We start from the raw sequence: 24,092 nt of genomic DNA on the forward strand, positions 1-24,092 counted from the left end.
CTTTGAAGGTGTGTCACATGAGTTCAATTTCTCCAAGTTTGGTAGACAACCTCATGAAAAAGAGTTGCCTAGTAAGGATGAAACTATTGTCCTAGCTTCTATTATTGTGACTCCTACCGATCCTTTAGAGCAATACTTGCTTGAGCATGAAAATGATATGCATATGGATGAAAGGGATGAGATAGCTAGAGTTATCTTGAACAATATCCTATCCTTAAGAATAATTTGCATGTTGAACTGCTTGGAGATCCACCCCCACCAAAGGGTGATCCTGTGTTCGAGCTTAAACAGTTGCCAGATACTCTTAAGTATGCTTATCTTGATGAAAAAGAGATATATCATGTTATTATTAGTGCTAGCCTCTGAGAGCATGAAGAAAAGAAGTTACTAAAAACTCTGAGGAAGGACCGTGCTCCTATTGGATATACTCTTGATGATCTTAAGGGCATTAGTTCCACTCTGTGCCAGCACAAGATTAAAACTGATCCTGATTCCAAACCAGTTGCTGATCATCAACAGAGATTAAATCCTAAGATGAAAGAGGTAGTAAGAAAAGAAATACTAAAGCTCCTCGAAGCAGGTATTATCTATCCTGTCGCTCATAGTGATTGGGTGAGTCCGGTGCATTGCGTACCTAAGAAGGGAGGTATTACCGTTGTCCCTAATGATAAGAATGAATTGATCCCACAGAGGATTATTACTGGCTATAGGATGGTGATCGATTTTAGGAAATTGAATAAGGCCACTAGGAAAGATCATTACCCTTTGCCTTTTATCGACCAAATGCTAGAAATACTGTCTAAACATACACACTTCTGCTTTCTAGACGTACTGGTTTCTCCCAAATACCTGTTGCACAATCTGATCAGGAGAAAACCACTTTCACCTGCCCTTTCGGTACCTTTGCTTAGAGACATATGCCTTTTGGTTTATGTAATGCACCTGCCACCTTTCAAAGATGTATGATGGCTATATTCTCTGACTTTTGTGAAAAGATTGTTGAGGTTTTCATGGATGACTTCTCCATTTACGGGTATTCTTTTGATGATTGCCTCAGCAACCTTGATCGAGTCTTGCAGAGATGTAAAGACACCAACCTTGTCTTGAATTGGGAGAAGTGCCACTTTATGGTTAATGAAGGCATCGTCTTAGGACATAAAATTTCTGAAAGAGGTATTGAAGTCGATAAGGCTAAGGTTGACGCAATCGAAAAAATGCCATGCCCCACAGATATCAAAGGTATAAGAAGTTTCCTTGGTCATGCTGGTTTCTATAGAAGGTTCATTAAAGACTTCTCTAAGATTTCTAGGCCTCTTACCAATCTCTTGCAAAAGGATATTACTTTTGTTTTTGACGATTATTGTGAGGAATCCTTCGAAATACTTAAGAAGGCTTTGATAACTGCACCTATTGTTCAACCCCCTGATTGGAACTTACCTTTTGAGATCATGTGTGATGCTAGTGATTATGCTGTTGGCGCTGTCCTAGAGCAAAGAGTTGATAAGAAGTTGAATGTTATTCATTATGCTAGTAAAACTCTAGACAGTGCCCAAAGAAACTATGTAAAAGGAATTTTCAGGAGTCGTGTTTGCATGTGAAAAGTTCAGGTCTTACATTGTTGATTCCAAAGTCACTATTCACACTGATCACGCTGCTATTAAGTACCTCATGGAAAAGAAAGACGCTAAACCTAGACTTATCAGATGGGTTCTCTTGCTACAAGAATTTGATTTGCATGTTGTTGATAGGAAGGGTGCTGAGAACCCAGTAGCAGATAACTTTTCTAGGTTGGAGAACGTTCTTGATGACCCACAACCTATTGATGATAGCTTTCATGATGAGCAATTGAATGTCATCAATACTTCACGTAGTGCAGCGTGGTATGCTGATTATGCGAACTATATCGTTGCCAAATATATACCAACTAGCTTCACATACCAGCAAAAGAAGAAATACTTCTTTGATTTGAGACATTACTTTTGGGATGATCCTCACCTTTATAAGGAAGCGGTATATGGTGTAATTAGACGTTGTGTACCTGAACATGAATAGGGACAAATCCTACAGAAGTGTCACTCCGAGGCCTACGGAGGACACCATGTGGGAGATAGAACTACACACAAGGTATTGCAATTAGGTTTCTATTGGCCCACTCTCTTCAAGGATGCCCGTAAGTTTGTCTGGTCTTGTGACGAATGTCAAAGAATAGGTAATATCGGTAAACGTCAGGAAATCCCTATGAATTATACACTTGTCATTGAACCATTTCATGTTTGGGGATTTGATTATATGGGACCTTTTCCAAAATCCAACGGGTATACTCATATCCTAGTTGCCGTTGATTATGTTACTAATTGCGTAGAAGCTATCCCAACTAGTAGTGCTGATCACAACACCTCTATCAGGATGCTTAAAGAAGTTATTTTCCCTAGATTTGGAGTCCCTAGATATCTAATGACTGATAGTGGTTCACATTTTATTCATGGTGCTTTTGTAAAACTCTTGCTAGGTATGATGTCAACCATAGAATTGCATCTCCCTATCACCCTCAGCCCAGTGGTCAAGTAGAGCTAAGTAATAGAGAGATTAAACTAATTCTACAAAAGACTGTCAATAGGTCTAGAAAGAATTGGTCTAAGAAGCTTGATGATGCACTGTGGGATTGTAGAACTGCCTATAAGAATCCCATGGGCATGTCTCCGTACAAAATGGTTTACCACAAAGCATGCCATTTACCTCTTGAGCTAGAGCATAAGGCTTATTGGGCAATCAAAGAGCTCAACTTTGATTTCAAACTTGCTCGTGAGAAGAGGTTATTTGATATTAGCTCACTTGATGAATGGAGAGCTCAGGCATATGAAAATGCCAAGTTGTTCAAAGAAAAGGTTAAGAGGTGGCATGATAAAAGGATAAAAAAGCGTGAGTTCAATGTAGGTGATTATGTCTTGCTATATAATTCTTGTTTAAGATTTTTTGCAGGCAAGCCTTTCTCTAGGTGGGAAGGTCCTTACATTGTTGAGGAAGTATATCGTTCCGGTGCCATCAAGATCAACAACACGAAAGGTAATTTTCCGAGAGTGGTAAACGGGCAAAGAATCAAGCATTATATCTCAGGTACTCCCATAAATGTTGAAAGCAATATTATCAATACCATAACTCCGAAAAAGTACATAAGGGATATTTATCAGCCTGTTTCAAACTCCGAAAACGAAGAGGTATGTGATTCGGTAAGTAAACAGACTCCAAAACTTTTGCAGTTGGAATTTTTCTCCGTTTTGGAATTTTTGAAAAAATAGAAAAATTTAAAGGAGTCACGAAAGCGCACCAGAAGGCCACAAGCCTGCCAGGCGCGGGACACCTCTCTGGCCGCGCCTGAGGGGCTTGTGACCACCTCGTGTGCCTCCCGGACTCCGTTTTCTTGCGGAGTACTCCTTCTGGTCGGAAAAAAATCATTATATATTCTCCCTAAATGTCTGACCCTCATATCACGCAATTTTTCTTTGTTTTCGTTTCAAGCCTTTTTTCTGCCGCAGATTTAGAGCAAGGATGTCGTCTGAGGAATCTGTCGGGGAGAACAATTTCCCTCAAGTCTATGAAGAGGTAGATGCTGATCTGAAAAGAGTGGAAGCCACGGAAGCCAAGGGCAAAACTAAGGAGGAGAATCAGGCGTGGGACGAAGGGCAATATGTGTTCAACAAGGAAGAAGTTGAAGAAGTGGATTTCCTTCAACACTACCTCCACCTACTGTCTCCATCCTTGTTTGAACTCTTAAGGTTTTGTGAAACAAATCGTGTTCGCAATACTTTTCTCACCCGTGAAATTACTTTGCTGGAGAAAGAAATCACAGATCTTCAAAGCATAAATCGAATATTGGTGGCCCTCTTGGAATTAAGGGACATGACTGCTCCAAAGGAAGACAACTAAGCATGGGTATGGGCAATCCCCTTGGCTTATGCCAAGCTTGGGGGAGTTGCCCCGGTATCGTATCACCATGACATCTTTTGTCTTTACCTTTGTATTAGTTTGTTCCTTTTTCAGTTTTCTCTTTCTCTTGTAGATTAAAGTTCTTAGTGTTTTAGGCGTGAGTTTTGCGTTGTGTTACCCCCCCCCCCCCCGATGTATTTGATCTCGGGAGCCATATAATAAATAGATTTTTTGTTAAGGGACTTGCTTCAGGCCATGATCAAAAGAATGAGAAAAGAACAAAAGCAAGAAAGATCATGTAATGATCTTATGGGAAGTGATGGCTTCACATATGAAAAGAATGTTGATTGAAACCTGTTGAGGTTAGATAAACGTAGACCTTGGTCATTGTTGCAATTAATAGGAAGTGATAAGGAAGGAGAGGTTCACATATAAATATATCATCTTTGACACCATCTATGATTGTGAACACTCACTAAACTATTGCATGCTTAGGAGTAGATGTTGGACAAGGAAGACAACATAATGAATTGTTTTTGCTTGGTTCCGAACAATGATTATATGACCAGAGATCCCTTAGCATGTGACGATTGCTTCCACCTCATATTAGCCAAAACTTCCGCACTAAGTAGAGATACTACTTGTGCATCCATAAACCTTCAACCCAGTTTTGCCTTGAGAGTCCACTATACCTACCTATGTATTGAATAAGATCCCTCAAGTAAGTTGTCATCGGTGCAAGCAATAAAAATTGCTCCTTAAATATGTATGATCTATTAGTGTGTGGAAAATAAGCTTTGTACGAACCTGTGATGAGGAAGACATAAAAGCTACAGACTGCATAATAAAGTTCTTTATCACAGGAGGTAATATGAAGTGACATTCCTTCACACTAAGAGGCGCACATCGTAACCTCAAAAGCGCATGACAACCTCTGCTTCCCTCTACGAAGGGCCTACCTTATACCTTTACTTTTTTCCCTTGAAAGAGTCATGGTGATCTACACCAATTCCTTATTTCGCCTTTTTCTTGGCTAACGTCATATGCTAGGGAAAGATCTATATTCATATGTCAGCTTGGAAGTAAGTATCCATGAATTATTATTATGGACATTACCCTTGAGGTAAATGGTTGGGAGGCGAAACTATAAGCCCCTATCTTTCTTTGTGTTCAGCTGAAACTTTAATCTCATGAGTACCACGTGAGTTGTAGCAATTGTAGAAGACAAAAGGATGATTGAGTATGTGGATTTGCTTTAAAAGCTCTTACTTTACTCATTCCGATGTCATCATAAATTGCAATTGCTTCAATGACTAAAGGCTATCGGTTGTTAATTCTCACTAAGGTTCTTGATCCATACTTTATCTTGTGAAGGAATTGTCACTTTAGTATAAGAGTTCATATGATGGTATTGCTGTTCTGAATATGATCATGATGCATGCATGTTCGTATCTTGTTTGTCGACACCTCTCTCTCTAAACATGTGGGCATATTTATCGATCTTGCCTTTCGCTTGAGGACAAGCGAGGTCTAAGCTTGGGGGAGTTGATACGTCCATATTGTATCATGCTTTCATGTTGATATCTATCACTTTTTGGGCTGTTATTACACTTCACGGTACAATACTTATGCCTTTTCTCTCTTATTCTGCAAGGTTTACATGAAGAGCGAGAATGCTGACAACTGGAATTCTGGCCTGAAAAAGGAGCAAGTTTGAGATACCTATTCTGCGCAACTCCAAAAGCCGTGAAAATCAATGAGGATTTATTTTGGAATTTATAAAAAATACTTGGCCGAAGAAGTACCAGAGGGGAGCTAGCAGGAGGCCACAAGCCTGCTGGGCGCGCCCCCCTGGCCGAGCCTAGGGGGCTTGTGGGCTCCCTGGTGGCCCTCTGCCCCCTCCCTCTTTTACTAAAAGAAGGGCTTTGTTCCAGAAAAAATCAAGAGAAGGCTTTCGGGAGGAATCGCCGCCGCCACGAGGCGGAACTTGAGCAGAACCAATCTAGAGCTCCGGTAGGGTCGTCCCGCCGGGGAAACTTCCCTCCCGGAGGGGAAAATCGTCGCCATCGTCATCACAAACACTCGTCTCATCTAAAGGGACTCATCACCATCAATATCTTCATCAGCACCATCTCATCTCCAAACCCTACTTCATCTCTTGTAACCAATCTCCGTTTCGCGACTCCGATTGGTACTTGTAAGGTTGCTAGTAGTGTTAATTACTCTTTGTAGTTGATGCTAGTTGGATTACTTGGTGGAAGATTATATGTTAAGATCCTTGATGCTACTCATTACCTCTCTGGTGAATATGATTATGCTTTGTGAGTAGTCACTTTTGTTCCTGAGGACATGGGATAAGTCATGCTATAAGTAGTCATGTGAATTTGGTATTCGTTCGATATTTTGATGTGTTGTATGTTGTTTTTCCTCTGGTGGTGTTATGTGAACGTCGACTACATAACACTTCACCATTATTTGGTCCTAGAGGAAGGCATTGGCAAGTAGTAAGTAGATGATGGGTTGCTAGAGTGACAGAAGCTTAAACCCTAGTTTATGCGTTGCTTCGTAAGGGGCTGATTTGGATCCACTAGTTTAATGCTATGGTTAGACTTTGTCTTAATTCTTCTTTCATAGTTGCGGATGGTTGCGAGAGGGGTTAATCATAAGTGGGATGCTTGTCCAAGTAAGGGCAGTACCCAAGCTCTAGTCTACCCACATATCAAACTATCAAAGTACCCAACGCGAATCATATAAACATGATGAAAACTAGCTTGACAGATTTTCTCATGTGTCCTCGGGAGCGTTTTACCTCCTATAGGACTTTGTTCAGGCTTGTCCCTTGCTACAAAAGGGATTGGGCCACTTTGCTACACCGTTGCTACTTTTTTTACTTGCTACTTTCTACGAATCATCTTATCACACAACTACTTGTTACCGATAATTTCAGTGCTTGCAGATATTACCTTTCTGAAAACCACTTGTCAGATCCTTCTGATCCTCGTTGGGTTCGACACGCTTAGTTATCAGAAGGACTACGATAGATCCCCTATACTTGTGGGTCATCACGCCCTAAGGGGCCTTATGGTCTGTGGGAGGATAAAACCAGCCCATAGTGGGCTGACATAAGCTCCCACTAAGGCCCATGAGGTTTGAGAGGCAAAAAACCCAAAGGTGGAAAAGGTGGAATGGGTTTCCAAGTGGAGAGGAGGAATCCTACTCCTATTAGGATTGGTGTAGAACTCCTCCACCTCCAATTTCGGCCAAACCTTCAGGGTTTGAGGCTGCCTCCTCCCCTCCCTCCCTCCTATATATACTATAGGATTTAGAGGGAAAAGCTAACCCTAATTTCCACGTGCTCCCTCTACTTCTCTCTAGATCTTTTCTTCCTCTAGATCGATTTTTCAGCAGCGCTTAGGCGAAGCCCTGATGGAATAGATCCACCACCACCGCTGCCATGCTGTAGTGCTGGAGAACTCATCTACCTCTCCGCCCCTCTTGTTTGATAAAGAAGGCGGGGATCTTCATCGAGCTGTACGTGTGCTGACCGCGGAGGTGCCGTCCGTTCAACACTAGATCGGGATGGATCGTGATGGGATCGGGGGACGGATCATGATGAGATCGCGGGATGGGCTGCAATTTGGATCGCGAAGATGTTCCACTACATCAACCGCGTTATATATGCTTCCGCTTAGCAATATACAAGGGTATGTAGATTCATTCTCCCCTCTCGTAGATGATCATCACCATGGATAGGTATTGCCTGTGCATAGAATTTTTTTGTTTCCCATGCTACGTTCCTCAACATCATCATGGTCTCCTTCTTCCTCCGGCATTCGGTAACCGGAGCCATGATGATCATGTCCTTCCTCCTCTATTGTTCGATCACCCAAGCCATCATCCTCTCCTTCCAGAAATATTTCATTGTTGAGATACGACAAGATATCACCTCCGCTGAGGATTATCTCCCAAAACAACTGGTCTTGTTCCAAGTCTCTTTGGTCCATAGTTTCTGCAAATATTTCAGCTCCTTGTATGAATAACCGAATTACACGAACTTATATGTTTTAAACATGCACAAACTTTTTTATATTTCATTTCCAAATGTTGAATAGTTCATAGATGTACGTTATGATATATAATGCAATAGATCTCAAGAGGCAAATAGGTTTTCTTTCAGTTACAACCAATAATCAACTTAATACATATCGAATTTTATCGAATATAATATCAAATACAAGGAGCAACTTATCACCCAAAGATCTCTCATTGTACTGAGGCACGGGCGGTGGAAACCCACAGAGAAGGAACCATAACAGGATCATAGCTCGGGTGAGATCCCTGAAGAACCTGCCAGGTATTGGAGAACCTAACGTCCAACACAACCAAGTAGAGATGAACGTGCTCGTTCTCCTCCCTCACACGATGAAGTACCTCCTCCTTGGGGGTCGGCTTCCTCCGCACTGAAAGTGGACCACGCGACCGCCACCAAAGAAGCTCTGGGTCTACGACGGGAGCCAGATTCCTCGCCAAGATGCGCACCCAAGAAGGTAGCACCTCCCAGTGCCAGCCCGGCGGAGCCCAGCCCCGCACATGCTGGCGCCTATCAAGCATGTGGTCGCCGCCGAGTCGACGACGACGATGCGGGATGGGCATCGTCAACGTCGAGAACAATTTTACAACTATTTAAAGCCCTACTATTTAATGAAGAAATCTGGTATTAATATATTTGAAGCCCTCATCTTTTACCGCAAAAAAATAAATCTAAAACTAAACTTCCAATACATATAAAACTAAAATACATATAAAACTAAATTTGCAAAAGCTTTGACTCATCTTTGACTCATCCAATGTAATATGAAATCTAAAACTAAAATACATCTAAAATTAATCTTTGACTCACCGGGGCCAATGGGCTCGGGGCGGCAACGATGACGGGCTCGGGGGGCGGCAACAATGGCGACAATGGCGCAGGCCGAGGCCTATTAGAAGGTTAAAGACAGGCTTTGCCCACAGCCGGAGCAAAGCTGACGGCAAAGCTGAAACCCTTTGTCCCCTCGGTCCCCTCTTTGCCCACAGCCGGAGCAAAGCTCACGACAAAGCCGAAAACCTGGGTCCCCTTGGTCCCCTCTTTGCCGACAGCTGGAGCACAGTTGACAGCAAAGCCGAAAATCTGGGAAAATTTGGTATTCCCAGAGTTGCCAGGTTACACACGGTGTCGCCACGGGTCTTCTTTGTCGTCAGTCCACCGACGGCAAAGCCTTTGCCGTCAGTAAGCTGTAGGCAAAGACCCTCTCTGCTTTTTTTTCATATTTGTTTTCTGTTAATTCCCTGCATTTGCAAAACATAGATACAAACAGCAACATATATATTTTTGCCCAGGCCCTAAACAACACCACAAGTGCATCACAAAGTGCAAACAACACGAATATTTGTAATTAAAGTGCAAACAAGATCACAAAGTATTACAAAGCATCACAAGTGCATCCGCAAATACCAGTGCATTACAAAGTTCATCTAAGACTACACAAGTGCATTACAAAGTCCCTGGAGCATCCATCCATATGCCATGCTGCTTTATCAAAATCTGCATAATGAGAAAGAAGTTAGAAGAAGAATACAATAAGAAAGAAGTTATCTAAATTAAGCTAAGCAATTAGAAGAAGAAGTGGAAGAAGAAGAAGACGAAGAAGAAGAAGAAGAAGAAGAAGAAGATGGAGAAAAAGAAAGAAGAGAAGTTATCTGCCGTGGGTATAAGTCTGACAGTAGAAGCACGGGGTACGAAAGTATATGGGCAGAGCCTTAGCTACGGCGAGGATGTATGAGTTCAGGCCCCTCTACGATGGAGGTAAAAGCCCTACGTCTCAGTGCTCTTGGGAGCTTTGTGTCGAGTGTGTTAAGGGATTACAGCAAGTGCCAACCCCTGTACCTGTGGTGAAGGGCAGCTTATATAGAGTGCGCTGCCCTTCATAATGGTCCGGTGGATAGGGGTGGAGTAGTGGCGAGTAAATGCTGGCGTTACTGGTAACGTAAGCCTTAAATGCTAGTTATGGTGTATGAAAATGTATGACCGTTGCCCTCCTGGGAGGTTACGATGTACAGAGTGGATTCCAGTCGGCACGTTAGATATGCTCTGAGTGGACCGTCGCCGACTGGATGATGGGTGCGTCCTTAGTTCAGTCGGAACTGTCTAAGGGCCTTGTCTCCTATGAAGGGTAGTCCTTGGGTAGGACCTTTAGGGTAGACCTATGACCCTACCCTGGGACTATAACCCCATCATTAGTCCCCGAATGGATCGGGGCTAGAACGATGAAGTGATGTTCGGAGTTTGGAGCCGACTGGTATTGAGGTGATCTTAGCGTTGTCTGCCTCGACCCATTTTATCTTTGCGGCTAGTGATCCGAGTGAATATGCAAGTGAAACGAACCGTGAGGGACCGATTGCTTCCGCGGAATCTTTCGACGACACCGGTCATACTGATAGCGCCGGATTTTCCGGGATTCTCAACTTTCGGTTACCGCGCGCTCAGCGGGGATGACGTCATCGCCATCGAGTAGATTTCGCCTCCTCGATTACCGTGCCGCGATCTTCTCCACTAATCTTGCAGCAGCCGGTTGGGAGGATAAGATCTTGGGCCCACCTGTAGGTGACTCAGTCGGAGGCCTTTTAAAGCCTTCCTGGCGAACCTTCCTGTTGCACTGCTCGTCTTCCTCCCATTGATCTCGCCTCCCCGCAACTCCCTGCACACCTCTAGCCACCTCCTTCCCCTCCTCCTCTGCGGATCCGTTGCCCTCGCCATGACGAAGGGGCAAAAGCCTAAGCTTGGGGGAGTACGTGTTCTCACCGACTTTACGTTCTTGCTTATGCTTTCACTTTGATAGCCGGTGTTCGCACTTTGCTACTGTATCATCCATGCTAGTTTATTTTATTTTTCTCGTTTTCTTTTCGTGTGTGTGTCTAGTTTGAGAAAAACCCAAAAAGATTTTCTTTTTTTTTCTTTTGCTTGTCGAGAGCTTTCCCGTGTAGATAGTTTTCTTTTTCTTTGGGTCAAGGTAGAAGATATTGGTTACAATGTTTAGTGGTTCTTGCATGCATACATGTTTAGCTGTCAAGAACCATATTACTTTGTCTTCTCCTTTATGTTTGCGTGCAGATTCCAGCTTTAGTCAATTGCACGAGCACTCTTATTTTTTTCACATCATTCGGTCGTGCAAGTGAAAGGCAATAATGACGATATATGATGAAGTGATTGAGCCTGGAAAAGCTGGTATGAACTCGATCTATTTTGTTTTTGTAAATATGACTAGCTCACTGTTCCTAGTTCAGCTTTGTTGTGAGAGAAACATGTTTGCAATGACAACTTAGAGATCATAGTTGCTTATGCCATGCTTACTTAGCTAGGAGCTTATAATGGTTTCTCTTGGTTGCCAACATGAATGTTGAGATGACTATGATGTGGTATGATAGGATGGTACCCTCCTTTTGAATGATTGAAGTGGCTTGACTTGGCGCATGTTCACGCATGTTTGCACTCATGCTTGCACTCAATGTTAGTTACTCTCAATGCATTTTGATGACTGTTGTCGCTCTCTAGTTGGTCGCTTCCCAGTCTTTTGCTAGCCTTCACTTGTACTAAGCGGAAATACTGCTTGTACATCCACCTCCATAAACCCAAAGTTGTTCCATATGAGTCCACCATACCTACCTATGTGCGGTATCTACCTGCCGTTCCATGTAAATTTGCATGTGCCACTCTCTAAATCTTCAAGAAATAATTTTTTTGCATGCCCGAACCGCTCATGTGGTGACAGGGGGCTATTGGTATCTTCCAAGCTAGGCGTGTTATCCTCGATATGTGTTTATTCACTATCATTCACGAGAAAGGGGCCGGTAATTGGAATTCCCAGTTCCATGCTCAAATCGAAAAGATAATTACAAACAAAACTCCCCCAGGATTGTTGTTGGTATGGACAGTACCCGAGGATTCGGCTAGCCGTGGAGTGTGATTGATTGGTGGTGGGGGAGTCAAAACTTAACTTTTCTGTTTGGGAAACGCCTATATCATGTGTAGCGTGGAAGATATTGAGAACTCTTAGTCACTGCGTTGACAATGAAAGCATGCCACCCAAAATTATTATCTCTGTTTTCAAAGCTTGAGCTCTGGCACCTCTGCAAATCAATGCTTCCCTCTGCGAAGGGCCTGTCTATTTATGTTTCTGTTGAGTCATCCTCCTCTTACAAAAGCACCAATTAGAGAGCACCTCTGTCATTGTCATGCTTTGCTTTTAACTATGTTGAGTATGACTATGACTGGATCTTCATTGCCTTGAATTAAAATGTTTAGTCAGCCCTTGTTCTTTGAAGGTGCTCTGCATTTGTGATTTTCGGTCTCAGAAAGAGCTAGCGAGATACCATCTATTCGTACTGCTTCATGTTGTTTTGATTGAAGTGTTGACACTTGAGGCTTATTATTATTTGCTCGCTAGTTGATTATGCCATTGATATGAGTTTACCGTGAGACCTAGATGTCATTTGCTTATGTGGTTTGCTTGTGATGTTGCTGAAGTTCTGTTTATGAGTTAGACATAGTTGCAACAACAACATCAAACAGAGTTCGTCAAAGTTTTTCTTTTGTCTTTGTCAGTTTGTCAACTGAGTTGCTTGAGGACAAGCAAGGCTTTAAGCTTGGGGGAGTTGATATGTCTCCGTCGTATCTACTTTTCCAAACTCTTTTGCCCTTGTTTTGGACTCTAATTTGAATGATTTGAATGGAACTAACCCGGACTGACGCTGTTTTCAGCAGAATTGCCATGGTGTTGTTTTTGTGCAGAAATAAAAGTTCTCGGAACGTCCTGAAAATCTACGGAGATTTTTTCTGGAATAAAAGAAAAATACCTACGCAAAGATCCACGTGAGGGGGCGTGCCAGTGGGCCACAAGCCCACAGGCCGCGGCCACCCCCTATGGCCGCGCCGTGCAGGCTTGTGGGGCCCACGTGGCACCACCGCCCCCAATCTCAGCTCTATATTTTCCGTTTCGCCAGGAAAAAAATCAGAGAGAAAGTTTCATCGCGTTTTACGATACGGAGGCACCGCCACATCATGTTCTTCATCTAGAGGGCAGATCTGGAGTCCGTTTCGGGCTCCGGAGAGGGGAAATCATCGCCATCGTCATCATCAACCTTTCTCCATCGACAATTCCATGATGCTCTTCATCGTTCATGAGTAATCTCATCGTAGGCTTGCTGGACGGTGATGATTTGGATGAGATCTATCATGTAATCGAGTTAGTTCTTGACGGGGATTGCTCCCTAGTATCCACTATGTTCTAGATTGATGTTGCTACTACTTGGCTATGCTTAATGCTTGTCACTAGGGCCCGAGTGCCATTATTTCAGATCTGAACCTATTATGTTGTCGCCAATATATGTGTATTTTAGATCCTATCTTGCAAGTTGTAGTCACCTACTATGTGTTATTACCCGGCAATCCCGGAGCGACAATAGCCGGAACCACTCCCGGAGATGACCATAGTATGAGGAGTTCATGTATTCATCGCGTATTAATGCGTTGGTCCGGTTCTTTATTAAAAGGAGAACCTTAATATATCCCCTAGTTTCCATTAGGACGCTGCCACGGGAGGGATGGACAATGGATGTCATGCAAGTTCTTTTCCCTAAGCATGTATGACTACATACGGAATACATGCCTACATTAGATTGATAAACGACAGCTAGTTACATATCTCTCTGTTTATAGCTGTTACATGATGAATCACATCCGTCACACTCATCCATCACCGATCCACTACCTACGAGTCTTTTACTACTGGGTCTCACTACGTTACTTTGTCTAGGCTTGTCCCTTGCTACAAAAGGGATTGGGCCACTTTGCTGCTGCTGTCACTACTTATGTTACTTGTTACTTTGCTGCTGCTACTACTGCTCCTTGCTACTCCGCTGTTACTTGTTGCAAGACATTGTTGGCGCTAACATCCCGTCAACATGGCTTTTTATGGCGCCGTTGCGGGGAATTCTTAAAGCTTTTTCTGGTGCCGTTGCTATCATACTACCTTGCTACTGATACTTTGCTTGCAGACACTAATCTTTCAGGTGTGGTTGAATTGACAACTCAGCTGCTAATACTTGAGAATATTCTTTAGTTTCCCCTTGTGAGCGAATAAATAAATTTGGGTTGAATACTCTACCCTCAAAAACTGATGTGATCCCATACGCTTGTGGGACATCAGAGTCCTACTCCAATCCTACTCCAACTAGGATTGGAAAGCGGAGTCCTTCTCTTCCTTCCCACCTCTTTCTTTTTTCTTTTTCTTTGGGTTTCTTTCCTTGGCGCCAAGGCCCTCTTGGGCTGTCCCACCAGCCCACTAAGGGCTGGTGCGCCACCCCTAGGGCCATTGGGCTTTCCCCGGGTGGGTTGCCCCCCTCCCGGTTAACTTCCCAAACCCATTCTTCACTCCCGGTAATGCCCGAAAACCTTCCGGTAACCAAATGAAGCCATCCTATATATCAATCTTCATTTACGGACCATTCCGGAAATCCTCGCGACATCCGTGATCTCATCCGAGACTCCGGACAACATTCGGTAACTCCCTATCGAGTCGTCGGATGAGGACTGGGGTGACTCCGAGTAGGAGGACGAGGGGTGCGATGACCCGACCAAGGACGAGTTCTGGGAGCAGTTCCATAGCTCCGACAATGAGGAGTAGTTTCATCTAACAGTTCGAATATGTAGTAGTTGAATTTGTGTATGAAACTAAGTTGAATTTCATGTTTGAAGTATGTGGAGATGAAGTAGTAGTTAGTCATTTTAATCTTTGTATTGGATCATCTTTGGAGTTGAGCCTTTTTCGAAGATGTAAACAACACTTTTTGGTGTTCCAAATTTGAACCATCATCAATTTGGACCACCAAAATTTGAACCATGTCTTGGAGATCCTCTAAAGGGGGCCTTTAGGCCCAAGTTATTAGTCCCGGTTGATGACGCGGGACTAAAGGCCCTTACCAACCGAAACTATAGCCCCATTTTGTACTTGTAATATGAATGTAAAAAATGAGCTATATAATTTTTTTTGTATAGGCCCCTCATTTTTTGGCTTGCACCGAGGCCCCGGGTTGTCAGGGCTGGCCTCCAGGGACCGCCCTCCACCCGCCCTCGAACCGCGTCCTGGTCTCCAGGGACGTCGTGTTCGATGAGGAAGCAGCATGGGACTGGGCGACACCTGCTGCGACGAGCGGCGAGAACACGCCTGATACCTTCTCCATCGACCTCGACACTGTGACGGCGACGACCATCACCGGCCTCCCACAAGACGGGGCATCCCCAGGGTCCTCGCCCCCGCCGACAATGCCGGCCCCGACGAGCGCAGACGCTACGCCACCACCTGTCTGCGCCATGCCAGCCCCGAGCAACCCCGTCGTCGAGTTCGCCTCTCCGCTAACCGGCGCGTCGGTCCCATCGCCAGGCGAGAGGCACCACGACGATACCGCACCCTGGAGAACTTGTGGGACACGACGACCGAAGCAGATGGAGAACACAGCCACCTGTGTCTCTTCGCGGGGGAGGAATCCACCTCGTTCCGGGAGGCTAAGGACGATAGAGCATGGAGAGTCGCCATGGATGAAGAAATGCAGAGCATCAACGACAACGACACCTGGGCGCTATGTGAGCTTCCACCTGGGCATCGGGCCATAGGACTCAAATGGGTCTACAAGCTCAAGAAGGACGCTCATGGCGTCGTGGTGAAGCGGAAGGCACGCTTGGTGGCAAAGGGCTATGTCCAAGTCCAGGGAGTGGACTTCGAGGACGTCTTCGCACCAGTGGCTAGGATGGACTCAGTACGTGTGCTGGTCGCCCTCGCCGCGCATCAAGCCTGGCCGATCCACCACATGGACGTCAAGTCCGCGTTCCTGAATGGGGAGCTTCAGGAGGAGGTGTACGTCGTGCAACCACCGGGGTACGCCGCGCCCGGCAAGGAGGAGAATGTGCTGCGCCTACACAAAGCCTTGTACGGCCTACGTCAGGCTCCGAGGGCCTGGAACGCCAAGCTGGACGAAAGCCTACGCTCGCTAGGGTTAGAACGTTGTCCCTCCGAGCATGCAGTGTACAGGCGCAAAGAGGGCGACAAACTTCTGCTCGTCGGCGTGTACGTCGACGACCTCGTCATCACGGGAGCTGACGTGGTGGAGATCAACGCATTCAAGCAACAGATCGCTCTTCAAGATGAGCGATCTAGGAGAGCTGAGCTACTACCTAGGCATCGAGGTGCGCCAGGAGTGTGACCGGATCGTGCTCTGTCAGGCGGCCTACTCCAAGAAGCTGCTGGAGCGAGCGCAGCTCGACGACTGCAACCCCGACAACATGCCCATGGAGGCTCGGCTTAAGCTGAGCAGGGAAAGCAAGGAGAAGCCAGTGGATGCCATGTTGTATCGCAGCATCATCGGAGGGCTGCGCTACCTCGTACACACCAGGCCGGACATCACCTTCACCGTCGGGTTCCTGAGCCGCTTCATGGAGGCGCCAGCAGCAGACCACCACGCGGCCGTCAGGAGACTACTAAGGTATATCGCTGGCACACTAGATTTCGGTTGTGCTTATGTGCGTGGGAAAGAAGCGCCAGTGTTGCTGGGGTACAGCAATGCAGACCACGCCGGCGACGTCGAAGACAGGCGAAGCACCACGGGCGTGATCTTCTTCCTCGGGGGGGAGCCCAGTGAGCTGGCAGTCCCAGAAGCAAAGAGTGGTGGCGCTCTCCTCCTGCGAGGCGGAGTACGTCGCTGCCACCACTGCCGCCTGCCATGGAATTTGGCTGGCTCGTCTTATAGGGGAGATGCTGAACACGGAGATCCGGCCACCACAGTTGCTGGTCGATAACAAGTCAGCGATCTCCCTCTCCAAGAACCCAGTCTTCCACGATCGCAGTAAACACATTGAGCTACGTACCACTTTATTCGCCAATGTGTGGAAGAAGGGAGTATCGACATCAACTACATCCGCACCAACGACCAGCTCGCCGATACTCTTACGAAGGCACTTGGGCGAATTCGCTTCCTGGAGCTTAGGGGGAGGATCGGCATGACAGAAATAATTCGGCAGCAGCAAGATTAGAGGGGAGATTTGTTAGCTAGTCTAGCCGCTGCTTCTGTTAGTTAGGATAGATCCTTGTTTTCAGCAAATAACAAGTAGACGCTCGAGCCCACAAGCTTCTGTGTGTGCGTGCCGAGAAGATAGGAGGCAGGCGCGGTCACCACGTCGCCGCACCGTCATAGCCGGGGTGGTTATGCCACGATGACCGGCTCGTGGGATGGCGCGACTCTTTGGGATCGTGGCGTCGGAGTAGGAGTAGAGCCGGGCCATCATCTTTCCCTTGTACTGAATAAATAGAACAGAGAAGAAACGAGAAAAGCTACAGCTTGTACGTAGCGCAAAAACCCCTGTCTACCCTGTCTATCTGCTCTACCGATCGAGCTCCGGCGACGGCAACGCTAACACAGGGCTGGCCCTGCACCAGTGGCCAATGGTGGAGATTCAAAGGGAAAACAGGGTGGGTGAGCCCTGGAGTCTTGACGAAGAAGGCGTGGAACCCGTAAGGAACCCGGTTCGGTCGAAGACCGCCACCAGATCAGCAGACATGGTATTGGCATCAATCACATTCACTTCAGATTTCCTGCATCCACAACACAACAACATTGTTCAAATTTCTCAACCAACTAAACCATGCAACAGCGTTTAGTGATGTATAGGGAAGGGAATGGAGGAGTACCCTGTGTTCTCATCGTGCACAAATCCATGGTGGCACTGTTCAATGCTAGCGATCAGATTTTCTTTATGTAAAAAGCTAGCAATCAGATGTGCCATATCAGTAAAACTAAAGTAGTGGCTTGACGTATTGGGCAGCCCACCAATGGACGTGCGGACAAGCTGCTTTGTTTGTTTTGTAAGTACAATCAAACAAACAAAACAAGAAGTAAGTTCAAAAAAAGAACAATGATTAAGTAAGATGACGCTGACAACATACTTATATATGACATTGTTAGGTGTGAGATATTATCTCACATCTAGATGTGACATAAACGGATCCATATTAAAAATGCGCCAAGAAACCACTTGGTCCAATGCCATCATGGATCCTTCTCAGATCTCCTCACCGGAATAGGTCTTACACTGGTCACCATTCATATCACCGGTGACCAGTGGCCAGTGGTGGAGCTTCAAAGGAAAAACAGGGTGGGTGAGCCATAGAGTCTTGACCTAAAATATCAAATTCTCAACCATTTTATCCGTAAGGTGAATCAAAGGTGCTCACTAATGCCACTGCATGAGACCTCAATCTCAAGGCTTCAGGCATAGGCAAGGAGGCTTCAAGTTTGGAAAGAGGCGATCAGCTGTGGGCTGTGAAGCATTAGCAACATATTTCCAAAAATCCCGGGCTGTGCACAGCCCATTTCGGCCCAACTAAAATCTGCCCCTGCCACCACCATTTAACAAGTACTTTCTTCGTTTAAAAATAAATATCTTAATCTTAGTACTATTTTGTATTACAGTTATTACAAAGTTAAAACGGTTATTTTAGGAATAAATGAGAGAGTATGTTATATTTCTTGAAAAAGTATGTTAGATGTATTATGGCGAGTATCATAAATATCATTATCGAACTTAGAGGTCATACAGAAATAAAATCTAGATTTACAAATAATCTTCAACAGATTGGACACATAGAAGAAGAAAAGAATTGGTCAACTGAAACAACTGGTGCACGGGAGAGCAAATACATCCGACCACCGGCCGTTGCTTCTCCTGCTACTAATATTTACTTATGACACCCACGATCTTACTGCTTGCAAGGTTGATAATGATGAAACCGATGCATAGATGAACCTCACGGCTCCGCTGGCTTGTAAGTGGTGCCGATCTTGTATTCGGCAGGGACGACGTCGTCGAAGACATTGCGCTGGCCCTTCTCGGTCTCGTAGCGGATGCTGTAGGGGCCCTTGAGAGGTTCGTCGACCTTGATCTCCCACACGCCGTTGGCGCACTTGTTCAGGGGCAGCCACTCCTCACCCTGTTTCACCTCCACCTCCTTCATGCTGTCGCCCTCCTTGTCGTACTTGATCTGCAGCGCCAGCTTCTTCTCTTCTGACCCCTTCTCCACCGTGAAAGACACCGGCGGCACCGCGCACCAAGCCACGGCCACCAGGGCCGCCACCACCGCCGCCGCCAGCATCCTCCTCGATGAACCCATCGTCGGTTGGTTCGTTGATTCTTGTGTCGGTGTGTGTGGGGGGGATTGTGAGTTTGTGATGGACTGGTGTGTGTGTTGTGATATATAGCATATTTATGCGTGGATGCTCGGTGATCCAGGGATGTCGCTCGCCGCCCTCGGGGACGGAGAGCCGCGTATCCATGAACGGACCAGCTCGTCTCAGAGGTTGGCCGCCTAAACCACCGGAGGTCGCCGGAACGTTGATTGGATGGTCGCATGCATGCCATGCCATGCCATGCCTAATTTTAGGCAAAGCAGCAACAAACATAAAATAACAGGCTTCTTCGGATGATGGAGATGGCTTCGTCCGCAGCGGCGTTTTTTCAACTGCCGTAGAAATTTTATACTCCCTCCGTCTCAAAATAAATGTCGCTGGTCTAGTACAAAATTTATACTAATTTAGTGTTAAGTTTGCGACACTTATTTTAAGACGAAGGGAGTATGAAAAACGTTTCTACCCGATATCGTCCGTCACAGCGTCCTACGGCTTTTTTTCCTTGGGTGTGCCCACATGGGAGCGTCGTAGCTGCTGTTTACCTTGCGCAGATACATGCTACGTTTTCTTTCATCTATCCTGCCACTGACACTAGCTTTTTTTTACTGAGTTGACCGCATGGCTTTGCATGTTGCATACACTAACCATTCTTAGCAAGAGAGGAGTAGCTCGGATTAGTATTAACCTTTATTAACAGCAGAAGAAGGCGAGCAGCCCAGCAAGTCTTTGAGTGCTTTCTTGATTTACTCTAAGTGTATGATGCAACTATGTTTCGTGATACAAGTGGCTCATCAGTGTAATATATTTTTTAATTGATATTTTCCTATGACCAAAATAGATATTTGTTACATAGGAAATCAGTAGCGATGGATAGGTGGCGCTACTACATACACTCGATCGACACTATAAGACTGGTCGGCCATAAATCCGGACGTGTGGTGTTAGGGTTACATGGTCGGTCGGTGTTGCTGCAATCTAGACATGTAGTGCTACAAGTTGGGCTATTGCTAGGCTTTTCGTGCGCCCGATTCGTTGGCTGGCTGACACGAGGATGACACTAGAGCGATTAGAAGCCGCGCGTGACGGTTGTCCGATCCGGACGTATTAGCCATCTAGCTACGACCACTATTTCCATCATGTTGCACTGCCATTTGCAACAATGCTCATGTTGCACTCGGAAGGTTTTATAACTTTCGTCACAGGCCATCACAACATACCGCATGTTGTAGTGGCAACCTCTCCCATGTTGCACCTACTGCCGCAAAAAATTGCCAATGTTGGGGCCATCACAATATATCCCATGTTCCAAAGGCCTCTCCCAAGTTACAACTGTTTTCGCACAACATCGCCAATACTGCGTCCATGGAAACATATCCCATGTTCCCACTGCAATCTCTCTCTAGTTCGGATGCATAACGTTGCAAGTCCGGACGCCGCATTTGTTTTTGTTGCAAAGCTACAATGTCATGTAGTAAAACCTGGACGACACTGCAAAACCGACTGATGGTGTCGCCAACTGAATGCGTGATGCTACAAGTCTAACCACCATATTTATTTTTCTGCTACAATGTTGTAGCGTCTTGTTGAATGATGTACAAAACATGTCAATACTACTCCAAGCCAGATGCAACAAAGACACAAGCTTTCTTTTTGCTGCTACAATAGCCGGATTGTCATGCCACAAAACCATGTGGCGCGGCAAAGCATGCCATGTGGAGTATAATGGGCCACTTGTGTTGTTACAACTGTGTGCTCAATGTTGCAAGCTAGGGGCGCATTGATGCAAGCTAGGTCGCCATCTTCCTTGCAAGCTGCTCGCCCTATTTGGGCAAATCCAGCCGCTCGATGCTGCAATTGTCGACACCATCACCGGTGTTGAGCTTTCGCCTAGTGTGTCGGTGTTGTGGCTGCCTCGGAAGAACCATTAGTGATGTGGACATTTGCAGGTGCGTTGTAGTTGTTGCAGCTAGTGCATGAGGGTGTTTGATGATGTTATGACGAAGATTAGGTGGTGTTGACATGTTACAACAGCGACCAGTGGTCTTGTGATGCTACGACAATAGTAGACTGTGTTGTGATGCTATGATGACAATCGACGGTGTTGAGATGCTAAGGCGGCGGTCTGCGGTGTGGCGATACTACGATGAGGTGTTGCGATGTTTTGGCGGCAGTCAATGGTGTTGCAATGTTATGAGGACGGTCAATGATGTTGTTATGTTACCATGGTGGTCAACCATATTGTGATGTTACGACGGCCGTCGACAATGTCGCAGTGTTACGGCTGTGGTTGATGGTGCATGGATGATACGACGATGGTCGATGATGTTGTGATATTACAACGACAGTCAACAGTGTTGCGATGTTATTGTGAAGCGAGAACTAGTGGGGCATACGGGGAATGCGGTGACCAGGTCATTGGTTGGAAGGGATAGGCACGGAATAAAGGAGATGTTGGAACTGCTCTATGCCTCCCATCTAACAATTTAGCATGGGCAACATAATTTTTGGCCCACAAATAATTGAAAAATTGTTGCAAATATCAGATAGATTAATTTAACCTTACATGCGGACTAGTCATGATCTACGGTGCTTATGCTGATGCTAAAACTGTAGTGTGTAGTTACTGTGTATGATTCTTGGGGCCATATAAGTTGAGAAGGCTGGGGCGAGGCCCGTTGAACGGAATCATGCGGCAATGCTGCTGACGAGAGCTAGTTCCCCCGCTGCTCGCTGCTCGCTGCTCGCTGCTCGCTGCTCACCACTGATGCGAGAGACATCATATATAGAGGGATCGGATGGCTGCTGACCCGGCTGATCTTTGGCAGAGATCGAATGATTTGTAGCATCGGCCAAATTTTATCGGTTTTGGTAAAGCACATGTGACATAATTATTGGACATTTAAATTTTATTTTCTTTGTATCTAAATAATTATACCGAGGGAGTATATTATCGATTTTATTTAAAGATTTTTGTAATTTTTTTTTGATTTAGTCATTAAGATGTACAATAATTATGTCATAAGACCCTGTTACTATTGTGGATAACATTATGGTAACCGTTGGTGGACGAGAACTTTGCATATTGGTCCGCCTCGTTTCAACAAGCAGAAAAATGGTTCTATTTGTTCCCCGCCCTTGGTACACTACAAGAAATATGCTCATACTTGACGTTTTTTAAAATGTCGTTGATGAATTCGTCATAAATCTATGACGATTTCATCCGAGATTGTCGTAAGCCGTTTGAGGGGATCAAATCTACATATAAATTACGATGATGTGAGTCAAAAACGTCGTAACCGCATAAGATGGGATCGTCATAACTTTTACGATGATTATAAAAATATCGTAACATGTTGTAACTATGTTGACATGTCACTCGTGGGTCCATTCTATCCCACCTCATCCTAATTTGTGAAGCAACCTACTATTCTGTCATTTCAAAAATTCTCGAAATATCCTCATAAATACTTCGGATCATATATTCCTCACATATGTGAAAACCCTTCCTTCCATAGTTCAAAAATAATTCAACAATATTCATTTTCCTATTCTGTCCAGCATAGCACTTTGTGAAGGAAGTGCTATTTCTATTTCTTTGATTACCCTCATATTTCTTGGGCACTCTTTCCTATCCAAATCATCGCCTCATGAAAACTTTCGTAACGATTTGCCTAGGAAATCTTTCTCAGCAAATTTCCAAAGTCTGTGTTCAGCTAACAGCTTTGTGAAGGAAGTACTAGATAGGAATGCATACAACTCGGTGATCATACATAAAATGTGGTATAACTTGAGTGAATATTTCAGTGATGCCCTTTTGCACAATATTTTCTATAGATCATTCCCAAAATCTACTTATTTTTAGCACTTAGAAACTACTCCCTCCATTCTAAAATATAAGGTGTATTAGTTTTTTGAAAAGTCAATCTATGTCTATGTATAAATAATCAAAAATAGCTAGAAAGGTCGGAAATGCATACAACTCGGTGATCATACATAAAATGTGATCTAAGTTGGGTGAATATTTTAGTGATGCTCTTTTGCACAATATTTTTTATAGCTGATTCACAAAATCTACTTATTTTTAGCACTTAGAAACTAATATTTTAAATCGTAGATGTTTCCAACCATGTTAAAATTTAAAAATAAAGTTAGGCGATAAAAGTTTTCGAATGTCAAAATAAAAATGTTCGGGTGTGTCGAATATTACCTAGGAGAATTTTACTTTAGAAATTGTTAATTTTAAGGGGTTTTATTGCGCTAAAATAAGAAAATATGATAAATAATGAAATAAAAACAGAAACAACTAATAAAAAGGAAAAAGAAACCCCCTCGGCCCAAACTGGGCCGGCCCCAGCCAGCACACCTAACCGGGGGTATTTAACCCCCTCTAACCCTAAATCCACCCACAGCCTCCCAGTCCACCCCACGCCGCCACCCCATCCCTCCCACGCACAGAGAGGGGAAAGCTCTCTCTCTCACGTTCCCTCCCCTCACACCCAGCGCCACCGCCGATCGCGCCGGCCCTCCCTCCCCTCGCTCACCTCACCCCGTCGCCGCGACCTCCCCTCCCTCCTCCGCTCTCATCCTCCTAAAGCCTACCCGGCCCTCCGCGCCGCCGTGATCTCCGGCCCGCCGCGCTCCCCGATGTCGCCGCGGCCGCGGGGCCCCAGCCGCCGCCCCCATCGCCGTTGGTCGCGGGCCTCTGGGCGAGGTCCATGGCCACCTTCACCCGCACGAGAGTGCCCCCTCCCCTCAGGTCCGCTCTTCCCCCGCCCCCTCCCCCCTTCCGTTGTTCGGAGTTTGAGTGAATCTGTGTCGCAGGAAGCCCCACGTCAACGTCGGCACCATCGGCCACGTCGACCATGGCAAGACCACGCTCACCGCCGCCATCACCAAGG

General features: G+C 45.4%; 1 protein-coding gene across 1 annotated transcript; it reads right to left on the minus strand.

Moving 5' to 3' along the window:
- Positions 1-18,684: 18,684 nt before the first annotated feature.
- LOC123399141 (pollen allergen Lol p 2-A-like) lies at positions 18,685-19,223 on the minus strand. The gene has a single exon (XM_045093564.1). It carries the CDS (start codon positions 19,176-19,178, stop codon positions 18,816-18,818), a length of 363 nt encoding a protein of 120 aa, XP_044949499.1. The 5' UTR covers positions 19,179-19,223; the 3' UTR covers positions 18,685-18,815.
- Between the last annotated feature and the right edge of the window lie 4,869 nt (positions 19,224-24,092).

Source organism: Hordeum vulgare, chromosome 5H (genome assembly GCF_904849725.1).
Source record: "Hordeum vulgare subsp. vulgare chromosome 5H, MorexV3_pseudomolecules_assembly, whole genome shotgun sequence".
Lineage (NCBI taxonomy): Eukaryota > Viridiplantae > Streptophyta > Magnoliopsida > Poales > Poaceae > Hordeum > Hordeum vulgare.

Bases quoted from the DNA above. Each gene is read 5' to 3' on its own strand.
- LOC123399141 (XM_045093564.1), bottom strand. From the start codon at position 19,178: ATGGGTTCATCGAGGAGGATGCTGGCGGCGGCGGTGGTGGCGGCCCTG.